The 22678-nt window shown below is 46.5% G+C and overlaps 1 protein-coding gene across 7 annotated transcripts in view; it reads left to right on the top strand.

Annotated features, from left to right (window-relative positions):
* The window catches only part of LOC119465250 (probable transaldolase), a 97977-nt gene that overhangs the window by 65383 nt on the left and 9916 nt on the right, over positions 1-22678 (top strand). For 2 of the 7 annotated variants that reach the window (XM_049656509.1, XM_037726048.2), the window contains exons 2-6: positions 665-788; positions 9581-9688; positions 11307-11438; positions 13963-14023; positions 16265-16509. The exons of 1 other annotated variant lie outside the window; for it this stretch is intronic. In XM_049656509.1, the coding sequence (XP_049512466.1) occupies positions 665-788; positions 9581-9688; positions 11307-11438; positions 13963-14023; positions 16265-16509 (670 nt within the window). The remainder of the gene's footprint in view (positions 1-664; positions 789-9580; positions 9689-11306; positions 11439-13962; positions 14024-16264; positions 16510-22678) is intronic. 4 more of the 7 variants (XM_049656510.1, XM_049656508.1, XM_049656506.1 and 1 more) reach the window with 4 other exon arrangements.

Here is a 22678-nt window from a genome sequence, read left to right on the forward strand (position 1 = left end):
ATTGGTTCTCAATTAGTGTTTGAAAGGTTCTTATACATTGCTTGTATTATTTTAACATGGCTATGATAGAGGAAGTATAAAATTTTCAATCTGGACACAATACTTCGCTGAGTGTTTGTCCAAGTAATGAAAACTAGCAACACTGGTCATTGAAGGATATTGAGATTATATGATCCTCGGCACTAAATGTATGCACTCCGGTTTGTCTATTAAATGTTCCTGGTATGGCATATTCTGAGGCAGGACAAGCGAGTGTTCCTGGCAGACAAACAAGCTTCTTGGCTAGCTCATATAGAACATTGACCATCCTGGTCCTGGCAGAAGGTGTTGGTCTTGGGTTCATACCCCGGACTAGGACAAATTTTTCTTCAACTGTGAAACTTTCTTAGAAACCCATATGGGTTTTCTGTTTAGCTTCTTGCTACAGTTTAGGTGGATGACTATTTTTCGCTTCCAGGAAGCTTTCTCTACCTTTTGGATTTTCGAAACACTAGTTTGCCAATGAAAAACCATTCCTGGAACAATTTTTTTCCCCCTCCTTCTGATGCCAAGTCACCTTGGTGTCCATTACTCTGAGGAAGCCATAACTGTAGTAGTTAATGTGCGCACCGCCTATTTTATATAAATTGGTTCACCTGCCGGCAAAATGTTCTGTCCACTGCAGTGATGAAACAGTACAAGCCAACGGATGCCACAACAAATCCATCACTCATCCTGGCCGCCTCCAAGCTTCCCCAGTATGCTCATCTAGTGGACGACGCCGTCAAGTATGGCAAGAGCAAAGGAAAGTGAGTTGTGCCCTGTTTTGTTTGTCCTTAATTAGGCATGTGATAACATGCACATTGCTATCTGTGGGGTCCCCACCAGTGGTATCGGACATATGTCTGCTTTCGGGATATGATAGTGGATGCTTGATATGATATAGCACCGTGTCCTGCGCCGAAGAAGTGCAGGGACCAGACGTGTCTCGGCAAAATTGGTCCCTACAACAAGATGTGCAAGACGTGATCAGACGCTTTGTCAACAAGATTTTGAAGCCGTGGCGGCTGCAGGAGCTGGGGAACAAATCTTCTGGTCGCATGGCTCTATTACAGCATAAGGTGTTATGGGCTCATTCCAATAGCCGTTTCGGGTTGCGATGATGCATGCCGCCGCTGCCCCCGCCACAAAACCGCTATCGCTGGAAATGAGAAAAAAAGTATGCGGGGGGGGGGGGGGGGGGTCTCCGCCGGAATCAAACCCAGGACCGCTGCACGCGAGTCGGATACTTTACCCCTGAGCCACGCAAGCGCTTGTGAAGTTGTGATAGTGGAACAAAAAACCTATAATGCAAACACAGACGTTCCGAGCCTCCGCCAGTATGGTGGCGCCATCCAGTTAAGGCGCAGACAAGATGCCATTCAAACGAGGCGCGCAAAAAAAAACGCAATCCTCAGTCTTCGCAAGTATGGTGGCGTCATCTAGTTAACGTGCCTGCAAACGCATCATGTGCAGCTCGCCATCGACGTTCGGCGGACAGTTCAGATCGTTCTCGTCAAAACGAGACGAAGAGACTTTCTCGTGAAGACCCTGGTATGCGTACGCAGGTGCCGAAATTGGGGCTACTCTTGAGCCGCTCCACCGGCTTACGCTGCGACTGTGCTGCGTCTGCTGCGCAGGCTTGTGACCTTTTTGTTGCTTCTTCTAGCCTCTCTTGGGGAACATATCCATAACAGAACTTTATTCGTCAAACACTCCAGGAAAAAGTAAGCTGGACAGAGTTGGCCAGATGCCTGCTAATGTTGAGGCATTCCCTCCGAGGTTTGCGTGCGTCGCCTGGTTTTGAGGGAAACCAGCTGGCACTCACAAATCTCCGAGGCCATGGTAGAGAAAGGTAAGGAGCTGGTGATGTTCAGATGATTAGTTTCCGTCATTCCACGTCGACTTGCAATTGCAGATTTATTGAGGCAGATGTAACTGAGCAGATTGGTGTGTTCAACAGTACATTAGGGAATTTTGTTTCTCGTAGATGCATTGCTGTTCTGCCAAGACAGCTTTTTGATAAGGCGGACAGATTTTCAAGACCCTTGTCCATGTTGGAAGGAGTCCAGAGTTCTGTACAGGAAGGGTGCATGTGTACAGTGGACTGCTAGGAAAAGGGACTGTGCATTAACACTTTTCGGTTACAACTGATGCTTAGCTCTTGATGGACAATTTCCCATAGGGCCTCGTTCAGGGAAACACAGTGTTAGAGTTCAAAAATGTCATAACAATACACCTGCATAGTCGTTATTAAAAGCTAGAAGCTATGCTAAATGCAGTGACTGCCTAGAGCTTCACTATATTGTGAACTTCAAGGTTGCGTCAGCTCGACGTGACGTAATTGGTTTTTGACGTACAGCGTCTGCATAGGCCTATGTTTAGATTAACACCATATGTTTAGGTTAACACCGCATTTTAAAAATAGCCAAAGGCTGAAAGCGGGAATATTCCAGAAATAGTACTGTTCCACAAAACCATAAGTACGAGAAATTGTTTGAAATCTGGGGCCTCACACTGATGTACCGGCACAGTGGTTTTCGCGTGAAATCCGAAAAAAAAGTGAAAGTTTGGCCTTCACTTTTATTTAGTGATCAAACTTTCTCTGTGAAATTAACGATAAAACCCGCTGTCTCAAATGAGTACTTGCTTGCTCAATTTATCCTGATTTAGTGTTTACTCTTATTGTTACATTAGCGTTTACCGACCCATAGCAGTGCATTTAAAACAGCCGGTTAGACGAACCTGCCAGCAGCTTGATTGCCAGAGGCTGCGATGTCTCAAGGTGGTTTTCTGTAAGTGTCCAGCTACTGGACATGTCCATTTCGTCTGCTGTTGAACTTCTGATCGGCTAGACTGGAGAACGCGTCAGAAGACAGGCGCCCCCAGCCATTCAGGGGATGTATTCTGAAACGATCCACTTCGGCGATAGCATCGCCTCGGCGACAATATCGCCGTCAGGCGCACGCCGATTGGCTGGTTGAGCAAAATCGGATGACGTGGTGCTCAACCAGCCAATCAGCTCATCCAGTTTTGCTTAAACAGGCAATCAGCGCGCGCCGTTGGCGGAGGCGTGGCCAAGGCGATGATATCGCCGAAGTGCATCGTTTCAGAATACGTCCCCTTTAGCAATGGACGAAATGGGCATGTCCACTAGGTGGACACTTGCAGAATACCACCCCTCTGGATGCAATTGCTACTTCTCGGAAGATATCCGGGACTCTGCACTTTCTCTTCTCTTTTTCCTTTTTTTAGACCACGGAGACCTTGTCGAGCCGTGGCTCGGGCGCCTTTTTTTTTTTTTTTTCCCCTTTGTTCGTTTTCTTACGAAAGAACAAGGAAGGCGGAACGGCCGCGGTTCCGCTTTCCGCGCACCGCTCGGGTTTAACCAACGCCGACTGACGAGACCGCAGGGTCTTTCGTGAGTCGTTCGAGGCGCGCACCAGCCTGTTGAGACCTTGACGAAAAAGGTGCCGTGTTTACCCGGATACAATCCAACTTCTGCAACAACCACTCCAATCGCGTTTCTTATACGCACTTTCGAAATGCGTTGCGGGAACGAATGCGCTAACACGCAGCACCTTTTTTTTTTTTGCGCATCGAATATTCTCGGTGATGTTACTGATTATTATTTCTTTTTGCTTTCATCGTGTGTTCGAAATCGCCACGACCAGGACGAATGCGCAAGAGCGCCGGGAAGATCTGCGCTTTGGCGCCAGCGCGCGGGTGCTTGTACGATCGAACTTCTGCGATTGAAAATAAACCAAGCATTGGTGGAAGTGGTGCAGACATCAATTTCTTGCATTCCGTTTCTTTTTTTGGTAGCCCGTAGGTGCACCGAACTTGCGAGAGAACATCTGCGTCAGGCGCGCGCGCGGCGGGGCGGCGATTGCAAAAGCTCTTTAACTCCAAGGGAAAAAAATTGTGCAGGTCGAACGCACATGATGGAAAGTTAAAGCGAAGCTTTCGAGAAGCGGTTAATCAAATGCCGTAAATCTGCCCATTTCTTGCGTCTTTTGCGTAAAAGAAACTCGCGCGCGCTCATGTTCTCTGCCTCAGCCGTGCTACGCAATGCGGCATACTCGTGATCGTCTCGGCAAGCTGCAGTTAGCGTTGGCACAAAGTATATGTGTGATTTTACACTAATAGGGATGTGCTGTGCTGGGAGGCAGTTTCGATCCCACTATCCGGCACGTCATCTTTAATTTTTTTTTCTTTATTATTGCATTTTTTTTTAAAGTGAACTATTTGAGAAAGCAGCAGCAGTACCCAGCATCCACGGTCTGGAAAGTCCCGGAGGGTTCACAAAGAAAGCTTCGCTTTAAAAGAATATCATCTGTTGGGCGCAGCAATGGGCTTTCTTGGTGTGCAGAGTGGTCTATTTGGGTTATACGCGTGCAAATACGGTACGCGCAGGTTAGCGCGGCCACTGCTTGTCTGCGCGCGCGCGGTCTTCACCTTGCGTCTTTCGTGCGCGCTCAGTCGTTCGTCTACGGCCTTTTTTTTTTTTTTTCCTTTTCCTTCCTGCTTCCTCGGCTCGTAACGCCCATTGCAGCAGCCGTCGCTTGCTGTTCGTGGCGGTTAAGCGCTCTCGTGATTTTTTGCCATTCCCCCCCCCCCCCCCCCCCTTTGTCTTTGTACCTTTTTTCCTTTTTTTTTTTTCTCTGCCCTGCTTTGTTTCTAGCTAGGCTTTTTTTTTTTTTTTTCCTTGTTTTCTGCGCTTAATATGCACCTGCGTTTGGCAGCTTTCGTCTCTTGCTGGAAGTAGCCGTGATCGGTGGTGGATTGAGGGAGAGGAGGGCCTTGACCGCGTTTTCTTGCGTTTTTTGGCTTTCGTCGGGCATCGACACGGCTGGTTTCGCTTTCGGCAGAGCTTTGACCTTCCCGTGTCCGAGCACTGTTTTCCAATGCCAACGTTGCTGCATAGTCTAGTAACGCTGCTCCATATATGGAGAGTTTTAGAATAGGGGCCCCAAAGAGCTTTGCGGGTGTTAGCGTTGGGGCATGCAAGAGCGATGAGTTTTAGAATAGGGCTTTGCGTTTGCGAATACCGTCTTGCGCTTGCAGCGCCACTACGGTGTCAAAGAAAAGCTATTATAAATATTAAAATAAACTATACCATTTTATGATAGGAAGAGTAATTTTGACTTCCGTGGTTTTGCGTTTAATTGGAATTAAGGTGTTATTCTATTAGCAGCAATCGATTTATTGCGCCTAATTTTGAGTAACCAGCTAGACGTGCCTTCACCAGCCAAGCTAATCCACGTTAGGCCTACGAGCCATGAAATCGACAATCGAATTCAGAATCAGCGGCGTCTAATGAATCAATCTTCATTACACGCGTTAGTTGAGAGAAAGCGATAACCGCAGTCACTTCTCCTAGCTTATTAACTTCACGCGTTACCACAAATCAAGCCGAGTTTGGTACTCGGAGAGCCGCCGCTTCGATGGGTGCCGCCATGTTTGTTGACGCAAAACTTTTGGGGCTGCTTTTGGGGCTCCCGCTAAATCGGCGAAATAGCGTGCCCAACGCAAAACCCAACCGCAGTTAGCGTCTCGCGCATGCGCAGTGGTGTCGACGCTATTTCTTTGGGGCCCCAAAACGTTTGGGGCCCCTATTCTAAAACTCGCTATATCTTGTCTGTTATTTATCTCTCTCTCTCTCTCTCAATGTCGGGTGAGTCAGCAGCCTGAACTTGCAGCTCCGGGCGCACGGCGTGAGGTCGCTCAAGTTTGAACGCGTGTGGGCGGGCGCGTTGTTCCGTACCATGGGGCTGAGCGCTTCGCTCGGCTTTTGAGCTCACAAAGTTAACTTGGTCGTGACAGCGACACCTTTGCGTGCGGGGAACCAAAATGGCGGGCAGTGCTCGACGCGCTCGTTCAGCGGGCGACCCTTCCGTTTCGCGAATGCATCGTGTCGCCGGTGACGTCACAGCTGCGCAAGCGGCGTTGGGAATCTAGTGTTACTGAATGGGGGTTCTGCAGTAGTGTACGAGATAAAGGTAGGGGGTCCAGCGCGGGCTCTACACTATGGAGTTTTTTATTGAAATGTTGGTGGCGCCACTGTCGCCTTCACCTGAATGAGCGGCCCAGCCGGACGCGTGTCTCGTGTTAAGACCCTACTGCAGCTGCATGGAGCTTAGATGGGCGTTTGACTCTGCTGTATCTAGTTTTGATACTCTGTGGCTGAAACAGTGATTTTTATTAAGGCGAAAGCCTTACATGGCTCATGGGTCGAAAAATTCAACGACTGTCAGGCGGTATGGCACCAAAGCTCAAGTGTCGTCTCAGGCAGATTAAGGAAATTGTTATCATGAGTAGAAGCAAGTTAGAAGTGACTATGGAAGCTACAAGAGTTTGGCGACACATGTGCCAGTAAGCCATCAATTTCTTAATAAAAGAGCTCGATTACCTCTGTTCGCGTCGGACAGACACCCTTCTAAATGATCAGTGTAGCCACAACAGCGTCTACGTGTGGTTTTCCCGGTTTTGTTCATTCTTGCCGAGCAATGTACACGTGTCTTATGACATTTTGAGGAGAATAAGTACACCTGCGAGAACTGGAAATAAATCTGTTGTTGAAAGTTGGCGCTGTGCATTTGTCTAATGTGCCTTTCCGTGTCCCCCTCATTCCGCCTGCGCTACCAGAAATTAGACGAACGAAAAAGGAAGAGATAGCCATGACCGTTCTAACGTACCATTAACCACGCAGAACCACTGGCGATGTCTATGCAACCGAAAAAGAGAACAAGTAAAGAGAAAACAAGTAATGGGAAGTAACAGCGCATTCGAATGAGAACGTCAAAGTAATTTAATGAATGTCTTGTGAGCGCACAGGCTTTCGCCTTCATCCTTTTTAACGTATGCTAAAGTGACTGTCAACTTTTCCCTACTGACTTGTTGCCAAAAAAATGGAGAAAGTGCGACGGTAGCAATGCATTCGACGCAAGACTGAAGGTGTGTCGAGCAGACATCAACCCAGCCTGCGAGCTCGCTGCAGCCAATGGGCGCAGTTGAAGCAGCCAGAGCTTCAGGATAAGGCGATGGCAGTACCGCTGCAATTTCGCCGTTTTTTTTGCCTCTCGCTGCTTGATATGGCGTCCGCTGGACCCAGTCTCCCATTATAGTACACTACCTGCGGGGAGCCCAGTTGCGCAGTGGTCCGCCATCTTATGGTCCTGTGCTATGTGGAAAAGCTGCCTCTCATGGCTGCGAGAGCGAGGTTAACAAGCTTCAGAAGAATCTGTAGAACTTTATTGTATTATAATGAGGCTCGGGTAACACTTTTTGACTGCACAGACGAAAGTCACATCATTGAACACTGTTTTTGATGAGATTGAAGCCCATAACATTTGCTACACAGGTAACTGTTTCTGCAGCAACATTGTCTTTACCTGGCAACAGGTGGTGCACCTACTCTTTGCGTTGGTTATGCTTTCCTGTTGGTGCACTTCCATTTATTCTGAACAAAGAAAACACGTCAACACCATAATTAAACGTAACATAATTTTAGAGAAAACACGTTTGCTGTGGTCATCTCCGCTAAATTGCACTGGAATAGAGGCAGCGGTCCTTGATAGCGACACAAGCAGGCAGTCCTAGTTTGGCATAGCACAGCACGGACGATGATTCTATGTCTCTAAAGTACTGCAAACTCTCAAGTCAACACCATTGCGGCACAAGTGAACTTGTTTTTGTTGCAAATTTATTGCACCAACTTTGCAATGAAAAACTTTGCAAATTCATTGCCGGATGGCTGCACCAAAACCAACTCTTTTGGTTTTATTGTAAAATGCCCATAGTTTAGCATGATTTTCATATCGATGCCAAAGTTCTGATAACATGAAAAATGTTTTGTCCCAGTTTAGGGCAAGACTGATTTCAGAAAACTGCAAATACAGTCGCCAACATGTTTTTTCAGTGCATGATTATATGGACCTACTTACAGCAGCAACACCAACTTGTGGAACATGTATAACGGCAGCTGAAATTTGGCTGCTGTTAAGTGAATATTTCGTGAATAATCTTCATAAACATTTCAGTTTGTCTGTGTTGCAGATCATTCTTGCTTATGCTATGGAGCACAGTGCTTGTTCAGTGTACCTAGATTAAAGTCAGCAAACCTTCAATGAACAAACTACATGTTGAATATATTGAAACAATTTTCATATTTCATCAAGGTTTAGTACTATTCGTCTTCGACATAGTATGTTTATATTCCAATAAAACGTAAAGTTAGTTTACTCTTGTGAAATATGTTTTCTAGGACTCTAGATACATTTATGTGGCAGATAAAGGTTGGCTGTTAGAAGAGAAAGCTGAAAGAATCCTGGCATGATAATTTTGACACCTTGCGTCTTTTTTTTTGTTAAATGAACATTTTAACCTTTAATCCCTAGAAAGAATACTGTCAAGCTTCAAAATGCCCTAAATTATTTTATATAGTAGCTTTTTTACAACCAGTTTCAGTTTTATTTCTACTGTTGTGACATCATGATGCTAAAAAAAAAAACGGCAGAGTACATGAGTAGGCATAGATATGCACTGCAAAAGAGTAATTGCAGCAAGAATACAAAACAAAAAAAAGACACAGAAGCATATCTGCATAGCGTAAACACACAAAGCACACTAGGTGAAAAGCCACGCACAGGTGACCGAGGAACCTTTCACGGTCTGTTGTGGAAACAATTTCATTGGGGAGGCCATTCCAGTGACCTGTATCATGAGGCAGGGCACATAAATTGAAGGTGCGTGTCTTACCAAAAATGCGCTTGTGATTGTGTAATAATGATGAGGTGCATGCGGGGGTTTTAAGGGGTTTATTCTTGAAATACGCACCTAAACGGCAATGCTGGTGGTTAGTATGGTGTTGCATATATCAAAATCACATTTTGTGAGCAGTTATGTTCGGAAAGATCTGTCCTCATCAGGTAGTCATTTGTCCCTTTAGAATGCAATGTAATTGTGGTGGAATGAAATGTTTACAGATGAACTAATTAGCTTGTCCTGAGCAGACTGTTTAGAACTTAAGATTTATATTTCATGGGTACGTAGTGCAGCAACTTCAGCAACTTCAATGCCATCCTCTGTTGTTTCCTGGCTTATTTCAGAAGTTTAATTTGCTGACCAAGCTTAACACACCTTCTTAGTGTCTCTTGAACGGATGTTTGCTGTGAAGATTGCAGGGTGTCGGTGATTGGTTTAGGATGCACTGTCCTTTTGTTGAGAAGAGCAGCGGATTGGGCAAGTTCATTTTGCAAAAGCTGGGCATAAAAAAAGACAAGGCCAAGAAGAACCATGTCCTGTCACATTCCTGTCCTCTCACACGTCCTTGTCTTTCTCCCTCACCTTGTCCCTTGTTACACATACCTTTTCCAAAATGTCCTCCTGTGTTGGGGTAAGCAGTTGTCTCGCTGGGCACTGTGCATTCATCGTGGTCCCAAGTTTGTGCTAGGGGTGCTGTACCACTCTGGCTTTGCAGTTGTATGCAGGAATTTTCCATTTATTGAAATGGGAATGTCTACTGAGTGAACTTTTTCTTCTCCGTGTGTGTGTTCTTCAGGACCGTGGATGAACAGGTGGTACATGCCATGGACAAGCTGGTGGTTCTCTTCGGCACAGAGATTCTCAAGATCATCCCCGGCCGAGTGTCCACTGAAGTTGACGCCAGGTGAGAAAACTGCTTCCTTTAAACCATCAAATGGCTAGAATGTGTTACAGAAGGGGCCGGAGTTGTTACATTGGATGTATCTAGCACATACTGACTTACTAAAACTGCTATCTTTTCAAAGGTAGCAGGAATTGGCAAGCCATTACTTCACTTTATTACCGCTCTAGGGGGTATTATATAAGGGTATGATAGAGATGACTTGGTAATGTCTGCCATATATGGCAGGCATTAAAACTTATTTTTATTTTCTGTAGATGACCTTGATCAGGGTTGACCAAAGCAAATTGGCCTAGATTAACATGCTCTTGTACAAATTGTATATGCCAACTGGTAATCACAAATTCTCATTCTCTTGCCAGGCTATTGAACGTTACTTTTGTTTTCTGAATATTACTATTGAGACACTTTTGCACCTTGACGGCCAAGGTCCTAAGGATATGGCTGGCTAAAGACATGTTGGCTGCAACCAAACTTGGATCTGTTTGATCCTAACCACCACCTAGTGCATGCTGAGTGAAAACATGTGTTTCCGTTTTATCAAGGGCAGAGACATGCGAAAGATACGCCGTATTTTCTTCACTCGCGTGCGCATGTGAGTTGCAAGAATGAAATGTGGGCACTGCGCCTAGGTACTACAGACGCAGACACATTTTCGGACATTTTTCCCTAGCCGAGCTGCACTACATGGTCGCGGATAAATAATCCGGAATAAGCTTACCCTCCGTTCGTCTTTTCTGGCGTAGTGGTCACAGCACTATGCTTGTGATTAGGAGGTTTGTAGTTCAAATGCGTTTTAACGGCTTTTTTGTTTCTTTTAAATCTGCATTATTATATCATTTCCCCCTTTCACTTCTGCAGTAGTTGTTTTTTACCTATGCTTCACCACCAGGCCTGACATGGATGGTTCCTACCAAGGGGAGCAAAGCAACCTGGTGCACTGGTGGGGGCTTAAGTAGATGTTGGTTTCACGGCCACAGACCGATGAATAATGACATGTTAGCGTGAATTTGTCGTTTGGTATGCTTTCCCCCCTATCGACTCTGTATTGGCCGCTGATCCCGTTTGAACGGAAGCGCCGGTTCTCACATAATGCACACGGCCGTCGGCTAGGGACCGACGGAGCAAAGCATGTACTCCTCTGTAGTACCTAGGCGCAGTCCCCAAATATTTCTCTCTCAACTCGCACATGTGCACAAGTGTCGGGCAAAGGCGGCGCAGCCGTCCCATGTCTGCACCATTGAAAAAACAGAAATACACGAAACACATTGTGGATAATAACGAAAATCAACATATTGTAATCTTTATCATTTTGTGATATCATTTTGAGCCCTGTTAAGGTACAGCTTGTAAAAGGATGTCAGCTACTGGCGAGTTACTGAGAGAGGTCGTTTCCGTCACTCATGAGGCATGACTGGCTGTTGTCTACTCTCTCGGGCGAACCTCTAAAGTGAAACGATAGATTTGTGTGATTTCCTGATGTGATTGACTCCACGCTGTTCATGCCTTACTTGTTCACTCGTAACAACCAAACCTGTTTAGCGACCCTTTCGAAAATGTGGATAGTTCTTGCTTGGCTCTCTCTGCAGTCGCCCCATTGTTGCAATTTCTTCTGGTGCAGGCTGTCGTTCAACAAGGAGGCATCCATCGCCAAAGCTTTGCACCTCATTGCCCTGTACAAAGAGCACGGCATCGACAAGAAGCGCATCCTCATCAAGCTGGCCTCCACCTGGGAAGGAATTCAGGCCGCCAAGTGAGCTGCTGCTTCGCTGCTTGCACGAGGGCTTGGATTATGAAACAGGAAAAATTGTCGTCTATTTGAAAGTAACGTGAGGCTACAAAGTAGGTACATACAGGTCGCCCAGGAAGAAAGCTTGCTGTTAAAAAAAAACTTGTCTTAACTCGGGTACCGCACAATGCACCACCGCCTTTCCGCGGCAGTCGTCCTGCCAACTTAACCAAATCGGGAGGCTAGCAGGTGTTAGGGCGCGCAGTTAGTAGTTGCTACAGAATGAGCTGAAGCCAATGCACAAGTTCTCAGCGCACCACTGTATGACTGCAGCAACTTCTCGCATCTCTTCTCGGGCGATATTACTACCTTCTAAAATGACGCTATCAGCGCTAATCCATCTTCACTGTCATCATGTGCACAGTAATGGCTAGCACTGACAACCACCACTTCAATTTTTGACATGGCTAAGCACGTCATGGTAAGCAGTTGCAAGCTAGGTATCGGGATATCCCTGTAACATCACGGCTCTTTGTAACATGGCACTCGAAGCTTTGGAAATGAAAATAAAGCTTATTATGAATTTGCCTGCTTGCAAGGGCATAAAGTGACATCGATGCACAGCAGTGTTCATATGAAGACCAGCCTTGAGCATTGCTTATGTAAACGTTTGTTCGGTTGTATGGCCAGGGTTGTTAAGGGTGGTACACTGCAATGGCGTTGCTCAACATAGTCTAACTTGGAACTGCTAAGTGTGATGTTTCTTTTTCTTTGCTGTAGGACCTTGTTAGTCACTTTATAAAAGTGTTGAGTGGTATTACCAAACCTTATTGTCTTTATTCCTAGGCAGCCGTAGATTTGTGGCTCTGCTCCGATGCCTGTGGTGCAGTTTATTGCTAGCTTGATGAAAGCTATGGTACCTGTTTTATCAGGAGGTGGCGGCGTAGGAAATGCTGAAGGAAAGAGTGATTAGCAATAGAAATGTGAGAAAGCATGATTTAGCATTGCTGTCTGAGAGAACATAAATATTCTTTAGTGGAGTTTCATTGGGACTTCATGAAACTAGATATAACAGCAAGATTGGGTACACGTATTCACCACTGAGATCTCTATAGTTCCTGTATTATTTCACCACATTTCTTTAGTGTGCTTTGCCATATTTTTTTCAGTAACTTTGGGCTTTATTATGAAAACCGGCTTCTGTGCTCGCAAGAGACACAATAGAAATTGGGACCATTGGACATATTCTCGGACGATCACTTTTGGTGATACCATCGCTTTCGCATGATGTAATGCTCGACCATAGCCAGTAAGCTTGCACCGAAAAGGATATCGTCGAAAGTGACCGTCTGGGAATGCGTCCTCATATCTACAAGCATCCTTGTACACTGTGCTTCAGCTCCAAAGCTTTGGCCAAGGTGCCGCAGAAAGTTGCTGCTGGGTACAGTGTGTTGAAAATGTAGCTTGACAAGGTCTCACTCACTTTCTGTGTAAAACTTTGGAAGTAATAGCTTTTATGACCTGCTGTGGTGGGCCAGTGGCTGTATCATCCTGCAGCTGAGCACATGGCGGTCATTTTAGATTTCTGGCTGTGATGGCCACATTCCGGTGGGAGCTGAATGCAATAACAGCCGTGTATTGGACCATGTTTTGCACTTTAACCCTTCAAGGACAGAAGAGCTTGGCTTGTCAAGTAAAAATTTGCTGAGAACACGAACGAAACCATCTCGTCTAGCGCTTCATTTTTTTGTGCAGGCCTGAAGAGGAATTGAGCTCCTGTGTTGCTCCACACTTCCTCCAAATGGCATGCTTTATTTTGTAAATGTCAGATGGTTGTAAATGTCAGATGGCTCAAGGAGCTGTTAAAAAGTTAAGTTGGCAGCATAAACTCACTTGCGTGCACTGAAGCCCACCTTATTACAGTGTAAAAAATTGTTCTTTCTTGGTAAACTTCACCTTTCTGACGAATTTTTTTTGCATGGGCTTGCTTCATATTGTCACGTGGTAGTGACGGTCCAGAACACAGCAGTGAAACTGTGAATCACGAAACTAACTCTTTATTGGGCGAACCTGTGCCCAGAAAAACGGGCTACGCTGAAAGCACAACGTTGGCGGCGAACACAGGTATGGCTTTAGACGGTGAAACACGGTCACCCGAGAAAGATAAACAAGTACATGTGTCGTCAGAATCGTTTGGCCATGAGGTTGGGGGCATACATTGACTTGTGTGCAGTGAAGCCCACTTTTGTTACAGTCCCCCCCCAATTTTTTTTCTTGGTAAAATTGACATTATGAATTTTCAAAATCTTCTGCGTGGGCTTGCTTTATATGATAGCACTCATTTGCACGTAAAAAAAGTCTTTTCTGCAAGGTTTTACAATTTTTTGTAAACCACACAAACAACATGTGGTAAAAATGAATTCAGAGTCCACCACTAGTGCATCCCTTATAGTGCACTGTGCAGTTTCGGACGATAAATTATGTTATTTTTTTGACAGCTTTGATATAGTAGTTTTTTAGCCACAGACTTTTTCTCTTCCACATACAGAGTTCTGGAGTCTCAACATGGTATCCACTGCAACATGACCCTGCTGTTCAACTTTACCCAGGTGGGCCCAGATTTAATTTTGCTGTGTGAATATTGCTGAAATGTGACTTCCTTCTGCACCCTGTTCTGTAACTTCCACACAGTCTGCATTAAGTTCCCTTGCTTTTTTTTTCAAAAATAATAATTGAGGTGCTCTTCATTGAAGCAGTTGAATGAGAGCATATGGGATGATCCAAAATCTTTTTGTGGTGCACAGGCATGTGATGCCATCGAGCGCCATATGTTCTCATGACATGTATAAACTAAGATGAAACTTGGTGCTTATCCCTTTCTGGCACTGTGTGTACAAGTGCACACCAACATAGTGCATCAAAAGCAAAACTACGGATGAAAGTAATATTTAAAACATGCCGCATACATCTCTAACCACTTCTTATTGAACCTGTGCTGAAAGTTTGACTAATATAGTAGGCTTCCATTAATTCGACTCCAGTTAATTCAATTTTTTTCATTTAATTTGATCCAGACCAAATGGTTTTATTTCCTCTTAACCATAAAAAACCCGAAAACAGTTGCACATTCAGGAAAATTAAAAAACTTGCTCACCTTTACTTCTGGCAATAGAGAAGTACTACATTTGTATGAAAAAAAAAAGTGCTTGAGTAAATATTTATGTAGTCTGATTAATTGGTAATTGGTCTTCTCAGCTAGCTACAGCTGAAAACTTGTTTCGGTGTATAAAAATGCCGCTATGGGCTTTGCATGAACTCAGTGGTGCTTTGTTTGGAGGTGTCAAATTGACCGTATCAAAAATAGTTTGTCGTGCTTTGTGGTGTTAATTAATATACAGATGACTTTTCTGGAACCAGCTAAGTAGTTTGAATCATCCAGTAATTCGAATTGCAAGATTTCATGCTGGGATTTCGCTGCACAGCCGTTTCGTTCTGTGGCGTCAGCGACAAAATTTCTCCTCTAATACATTTTAAATCAGTGGCTATGTTCATATAGGTGAGGATGCAGAAATGTGGATACAATGTTTCACCATTGTATAGTTTACTGTTAGATGCCACTGCTGCTGTGCCTTATGAGACCAAGACCCACTCGTGCAAGTAGTTTCTCCTTTAGCCTTGGCTTGCGGGCAATATGCTTGTATTGCCTGAAACAATGAACTGGGGGAAACAATTGAACACCGATAAGTTCTATTTCTTGCTGCATTGTTGGGCACACTTAAATGAAGCGCAACAAACATTTAATTCAACTTGCACAAAACAAAAAAACTATGGCATAACCCATCTCGCGATGACTGTCGATGGTAATGCACTGGCATTGAATTAATATAGTGACATAACATATTGCCACCGTCGAAACGAGTTACATTTATGAGTCGTGTGCTGCAGCAGGATTCCTCTTTCGCGCTTCCCTAAGAACACTCTGCGCCATCTGGCGCAGTTGCCACGAAGCCTGCACGTGGCCTCCGAAATGCACGGCGCGCCAGTTCGTGCGAGCGCTGAGAAACGCTGTGCGGCAACCAGGTTCCTCTCTCGTGCTTTTTTCTGGACACCGTGCGCCATCTAATGGCACTACCGAGAAGTCCGCACGTGGCCTCCAAGACGAGAAATGTGGCGCGCCGGTGCCTGCGAACGCTTGGAATTGTTCCCTCGCTTTCTGCACACTCGGTGCATTTGTGGCACAGCCTGCTTATGCGTCGGGTTGCTGTCCTTACGGAACTCTTCTGACGTGGGTTCGATTCCGCTCAGCATTGGAGGAAATTTGAGGGATCTTTTTCGCCATTGTAGAGCGGCCCACTCCCAGTGACCCAAGTTGGCATCAAAGAGGTTCATTGAAGACCGGCACGAACCGAGTGGCACATACTCAGTGCTCCAAGTCTGCGTTAAAGAGTTTCTTCTAACAGTGGTGCTTACCCAGTCCCGCATCTACAGCGACCCATGTGAGCTTGAAAGAGGTTCGTTGAAGAGTGGCACATATGTACACATTGGCACATACTCGGTAACCCAAGTTGGTCCGATGGTTGCTTTTGAACCCTGTTACCTCAGCACAGCAGCCCGATGCGCCAATCTTTCTACCGCGGGTTACCCAGTGACCCAGGCAGGCGGGAAAATGGTTGGATACAAATTACAGACATAAAAACAAACATAGACAAGCCCCGGAAAGTGCGTGAAGTGCCAAAAGAATGCTAACACATTAAAAGTTCGTTGAAGCTGTCATCTGGATTTGGTTGCCACGTTGGCGATGGAACGAGATCCGTCTCTGATGAGGCTTGTCTCCTTGACGATGTTTGCAGGCTGTAGCTTGTGCGGAGGCTGGCGTCACGCTCATCTCGCCTTTTGTGGGGCGCATCCTGGACTGGCACGTGGCCAACACCAACCAGAAGAGTTTTGAGCCCCTGCAGGACCCAGGCGTGAAGAGTGTGACGCGCATCTACGAGTACTACAAGCGGCACGGCTACGCGACCGTCGTCATGGGGGCCTCGTTCCGAAACGTGGGACAGGTGCGCGCCCTGGCCGGCTGCGACCTGCTCACCATCAGGTGAGTGTGCTCGGGCAGGGTGCTGGCAGTGCGTTCGTGCCAACATGTTTTTGTTGGCTGTGTGCCGGGCTTGTGTTGGCTGTTGACTGTTGTGTAGGGCCCGGTGCTCAGCCTACCCTAAATTCTGCACAAGCGCCCCTACCTATGCAAGCGCCTTCCCCTCCACTTTTGAGTTATTTGAAATTGGAGCAGCTTATTGGCTTCTCTTTACATAATTTAAAGACCTTTCTTGGCACCTGTGCTGCTCACGCAGGAGAAGCCCACATACAAGCTCCTTTGTTGCGCGTTTTTGTAAACTTTCAATTGCATTCGTGGCTCCATCCATGCTCTCGAAGGTGGATGACACCTTTGAAATACCTTTTTGGACTTTGTTGATTCTCAGGAGGATGCTGAACTCTTCTTTTATCATTGTGCATCCTTCTTCTATGTGATCATCACCCCTCATCCAGTCTTTACGCCCCGTTCCCCCCTCCCCCTGTGCAGAGTAGCAGGCTAGAGCACGCTAGCTCAGGCCGACTTCTCTGCCTTCCTTCAAATAAATTCTCTCTCTTGAAATTGGCGCCAACTACCGAGCAAGCGCCCCCCCCCCTCCCTTTTTCTTCAACCTGTTCACGAAATTACATATTGAATTACGTAAAATGATGCTATTTGTGAGAAATTTATTGTTTAGCCGTACAGTAAAACCTCGATAATTCGAAGGCCGCCGGACCGTGAAAAATTCTTCGAATTAAGTGGATTTTCGAATTAACCGAAATTAATAATAAAAAAAGAAAACAAGCAAGGACTTGCCGCAAAAAGAAATCACCTTTATTTTCCATGTCCGAGAAAAATTACTCAATGTAATCACCGATGCGGGATTACTTGGCGCGCTGGTTCGCCGCCCCTAGTGCCATGCTCTCCAGCTGGTTCAAAAAACGTAACATACAAATATCACCCGCACTGCACTCAAGAAAGTTGCGGACGATGTTCACGGAATCAATAACTGCCGCGAAAGCAGGCGTGGTGGTGCTTGACTCCAAAAATTTGGACTTGCTGGATATTCCGGACTTCAAAAATGCACCATCAGGGTTCCCATTGAGTTCATGCATTTTCGCACCCAATTTTTCGGACGAATTGAGACCCCCAAAGTTCGATTTTGCGGACTAAATCGCTCTTTCCGAGCCGCGCTACCCAATCTTGGAGGCCGCCATGTTGGATTTTGCACTGGCTTGAATTCCAGTGGCTCGCTGTATAGCCTCCAAGATTGGAACGCGCGCTATCAATAGAGAGCTCGCGCAATCCTCCAGTCTCGGAGGCCATGCCCGCTCTTCCTTGGCTGACAAAACGCTCCAGAGTACTGCACTTTTTCTTTTTTCTTAGTAATATGCGCTCAGCACTATCGTTGTAACCATTTATTGTGCGATTTTTTTTTATTGCGACAGCAATTATATGGACACTTCAAGCGGATTTTCGCCGTCAGCGTCGCCGCCCTGAGGATCCATACAAAGTCCAAGGGCGATAAAATCAACGCCGCGGTGCGAGTGACAGCGCGCGGGGGACGCGCGCTTTCATGGAGAGCGAACGCACGGCGGAGCGTAAACGCGACTTCCTCCCTCGTGCGAAAGGCCGTGGGGGTATGGGAGGGAGGGAGGGAGGGAGGAAGGGAGGGGGGTGGGCGACCTCTACTCTTCCCGTGTACTCTTCTAACAACTGCGTACTTAGCGCCGGAGCGGTTTCTCGCGCGCACCATATCTTGAAAGCGATCTCCAGACGGTTCTGACCTTTTGTATGCGCCGTGCTCTCCCGCTCAGTTTCCGTTGAAGCGATAGACCGCACGAACCTTCGCTCGCTGTGGGCTGCGGCGGCCGCGCTCGCTCGTGCGCGCTGACACCACGCGTGTTAATTTAGTGAGTTTTTTTTTTTCCTCAAGTTTCGGTTGCTATTTTGAACGTGGCGTGTACACTGAGCAGGTGTCTCGGAGACCCATGTCTCAGTGATCGGCGCTACCTCCTGTACCTTCGCGAGAGCTACGCGGCGCGAAGCTCGTTTCTTGGATCTCCATGGCGAACTCCGTTGGCGGAGATCGCCAACGCGGTGACGTACGTGTCAACTGTACACCGTGTCAACTGTACACGGAGACAACGTCATTGCTGCGCAAATCCAAGCAAGTCGATCCCCTCCAAGCGTAGTATGAGGCAGGGCATTATTAGAGATTTTTTTTTAAGCCGCACTATAACTTTTTTTTTTCGGCCGCACGAGTTTTCCGGACTATTTTTCAGTCCCCACGAGCTTGGAAAATCGGTTGGCAACTGTACGGAGCGCCCTAACCTAACCGCCGCACGTTGCTACTAGCCGGAAACTTCGAATTATCCGAATAGAGCCGCACGGGCCATTCAAATTATCCGGTAGAATTTGCATTGAGAAGGACGGGACCGCTCAAATTCTTCGAATTAACCGAAATTTCGAATTAACCGAGTTCGAATTATCGAGGTTTTACTGTACTTCTGCTGAGGCCTGATGCAATTGCCAGGTATCTGCATAGCCATTGCCATAGCCATGGCTTCCATCAATCGCCAGGTTTTTCCAAACGTGCGAAGGGTCGCATGTGAATTAAGCGTGAGACACATGGTGCGATTTTGCGTGCGATCCCTCTTGCGACGTGTCGAAGTCCGACTTGCCGCATAGACTATTCGGGACACACAGTACGAATGAGCGAGCGGCGCCGAGCTTCACCCAGAACCGCCGCCCCTGCATGGACGCTTAGAATACTGTGTAACTTCACAAAGAAAGTGAACACAAACGTGTTTGTACAGCTCTCTCATTTTAAACAAACGATGCCAATAAAAACACGAGCAGCGTAGACGCTTCCGCAAGGCCACGTCCACAGTGTAGACTCCGTTGACAGCCGCCGATGGCTAGTAGCCGGCGGGCCTAGCTCGCTGGGCCATCGAATCAGACTGATGGCTCTTACGATACAAACGCAAGCAGCTTGTAATAAAGCGCTTATGTTGGTCAGCACAACGTGTACACAATTATGTCACGCTTAAATTGCAATACATTTGATATTATCGATGCAGGTGAATGCGAATGACCAAGCCAGGTGAGCATTCGCTGGGAGATGATATAGGCCTAGCTCGCTGACCGCCGGATCCGCGGCCGACAGCCCTTGAATTTCGGTCCGCAACTGAGAAAGCCCCCCCCCCCCCCCACACACTCTTTCTTGGATTATCTCTCACCGTAAGGGAGGCGCTTGCTCGGAATTTTACGGTATTGTAGAAGGCAGCCCAGGCAGTTTCTGAGCAGCAAGTATTTGAGTTGCTTTTTTTTTTTGGTACAGTGCACAGTGAAAACGTGACGAAAATGCATCTGGATCACTAGCTCGAGGGTAGTTGAGATATATAAAAAAATTTTGTAATGGAAACTAATAAAAAATACATGTAGCACATATTTCACAAACCTTATTAAAATGCTATACCAGCTGCACAAATGCAGCTTGCACAGGTAATTTAGGCTCATTGGCTGATGCACTGTGCATGGTAAATTATATTGCTACGCGAACGAGGAATTAAGTACAGGAGACTATTTACAAGTATATTTACAAAAGATAGCTGCAGCGCTGGCCAGATCAGCCGATAGCTCGAGAGCCCCGAGCAGTTCGTCTTCTTCGTCTAGGCGCCCGCGCGCCTCGTTCAAACAACCAAATACCACACGCGTGTAGCAATATTTATGTCTAATGACCTAAAATGATTTAAATAACTTTTTTTTTGTTCAGTGGAGTATACACTTACATTAGAAACTTGACAATTGTATCCAAAGAAAAGTTTGTTTGATTTCACTAGAAGGCTTATCTTCCAGGACGTTCATCACCAAATTTGTCACTTGCTGTACCATTTCTGTCGACATTCTCACCTCAGAGTTTGAAAAACACGCTCTGAACTGACAATGCTGGCACAAATACATGTGCTAAAGGGATGATGCTCGCTATGCATTACATGCCAGGCTGAAAGCAGCTTAGAGCTTATGGGAAGAAGCGAGAACTACTCAACTGCATCACTTCAGGACGGGTCTTGGTGCTGGCATTCGCACCTCACAATGCAGAATTGACCACTTTGGTGAGAAATTGCTGGGAGATACCTCGCAGCATCAGCCTTTCAGAAAGGTCGAATAAATTTGCCTTAGGATAACACTGTCATCAAGCTTCTAGCATAACCCCTTCAGTGCTGTGTGCAAAATTTACCACGCCTAGATAGTGCACGAAAGGCAAGAGCACTGATGGAAAAAAATTTAAATGTCTCGTGTGCATCTTGAGAGACTCCTGATTGGACCTGGGTTTCATGTTTAGATATTATGTGTAGTGTTGTGAATTGAGTTGGAAGGTGGTACACGGCTCGGTATTTTTGCTTTTGGTGTCAGCTTGTCATTCTGTAGCGGCTTCACTTTTTTCATTCTTTCCCACAATGTTCTGCATCTTGCATATTTTTGAAGTGGCTGTATGAGTGCTTTACAAGTATGCTGCACATAAAATAGTTGCCGATTTCATGCCTGACATTCGTGTAGAGATTTTGCACAGCGTCCACATTCTGTAAACTTGAGAAACCTCGCCGAAGAATTTTTAATCCATTCTGCAGCTGTGCACTTTTCAAGATTCTGAAGGTACAAGAACTGTGGTGAAACTAAATTTTCAATGGGAAGAACCAATTGTTGCCTGAAGGAGACAAATGTACAATGCTGATTGCAAATCCACATGTACGGTGTGTTTGCTAATGAGCGTAGTGCATCTATGCAAGCCACATATAGCTTGCACACCAGTTCGTGAAAGCTTACCTTGGAAGGCACCACGTGAAAACAAAGGGGCCATCTGTGGCTCCATGTTGTGGGCTGAAGGGTAACTAAATTGTACAGTAGTTGCACTGGGGTACTGAGGTGGCAGTGACACTGTCTCCTTATGAATGGCACAGTGGGTGGCACAATTTGGGCACAATTATGTGTAACAACCCAGAGAACGGGCTGCTTTTAGAAGGAGATACATTCCGCAATGGACCACACTCATTTCGTCAATCAGGTAATTGTGATGTTTTTTGTCACCGATCTCGGGGGTGTGCGGGTGGTAAAAGAGATGGAGAAGGAAGACGGATGGCGACACAGCACACAGATTTTTTAATAGCACGCAAACTCGAGACTCAAACTAAAAAAAAATCAAGCACACTAAAACACACTGCGGGAACAATACTAACAAAGATACAAACTAAAGCCTAATATACTAAAAAAGTTCTAATTTGCGCCTACGGTTGTATGTGGCGTCTAATCCTTCAAAGTCGGGCAACCCTGTCCTATCGCTGAGACGCACGCCTGTAACGCTACAAAGAGTCACCTTGCTGCACCTGTCGTTGAACGTGTGTTCCGGCTTGTCGGCTCTTTTCCCCCAGCAGTTGGTGCTCTCGTTGATGCTGTAGTCGCCTTGCCGTCGTCGCGTCATCTCTTTTATCGGTGGTCAGCTCGTCGGTACTTCGTCGGTGATGAGCTCGTCAGTAATTCTTCAGTGACGGCGCTCGGCGTTGCTTAGGCCCACCTGGATAGGCCTAGCGTCAGGATGCGTCGCAACTTCTTCATGAGTGCCGACGTGGCGTCCCGAGGAGAATCGAACGTGCCGGTCTGCTGCAGAAGGGGGATCCTCTCTGGAGTGCCCGGTCCTGCCGCGAGAGGCTGCAGCCAGTCCAGGAGCCTCACTCGAATTTGCCGAGGTCAACGGCCACACCTTGGATGGCCAATGTCACGGACTCAGCCAGACCCCCAAGTCTCCCGTCGCCAGAGCGGAGCTGGCGATGCGACCTTCCTGGCCCGGAGCCACGTCGATAATCCCCCGACAGCGCCGTTCATGCCTCGATTACGCCTCGGCTCACACGCCTCGGCTCACACGCCTCGGCTCACACGCCTCGGCTCACACGCCTCGAGAGCTCGTGCCGTTCCGAACGCTGTGCTTCCCGTGCTCTTTGTTTTCGCGCCGCAGGCGGCCTCTTACATATGACAGTAATTTAGAAGTTTGAGGAATATAACAAGCCCCTTTATGCAGCCTTCATTGGTTACGAAGAGATGTTGAATTTGACAGAGATACCAGAGTTCCATTACTACTATAATTCTTCGCAAGAGGAAAAAAAAAAGAATAGGTGGCACATCCATTCTTTGGGTATGA

The sequence above is a fragment of the Dermacentor silvarum genome, chromosome 9 (genome assembly GCF_013339745.2).
Source record: "Dermacentor silvarum isolate Dsil-2018 chromosome 9, BIME_Dsil_1.4, whole genome shotgun sequence".
NCBI lineage: Eukaryota > Metazoa > Arthropoda > Arachnida > Ixodida > Ixodidae > Dermacentor > Dermacentor silvarum.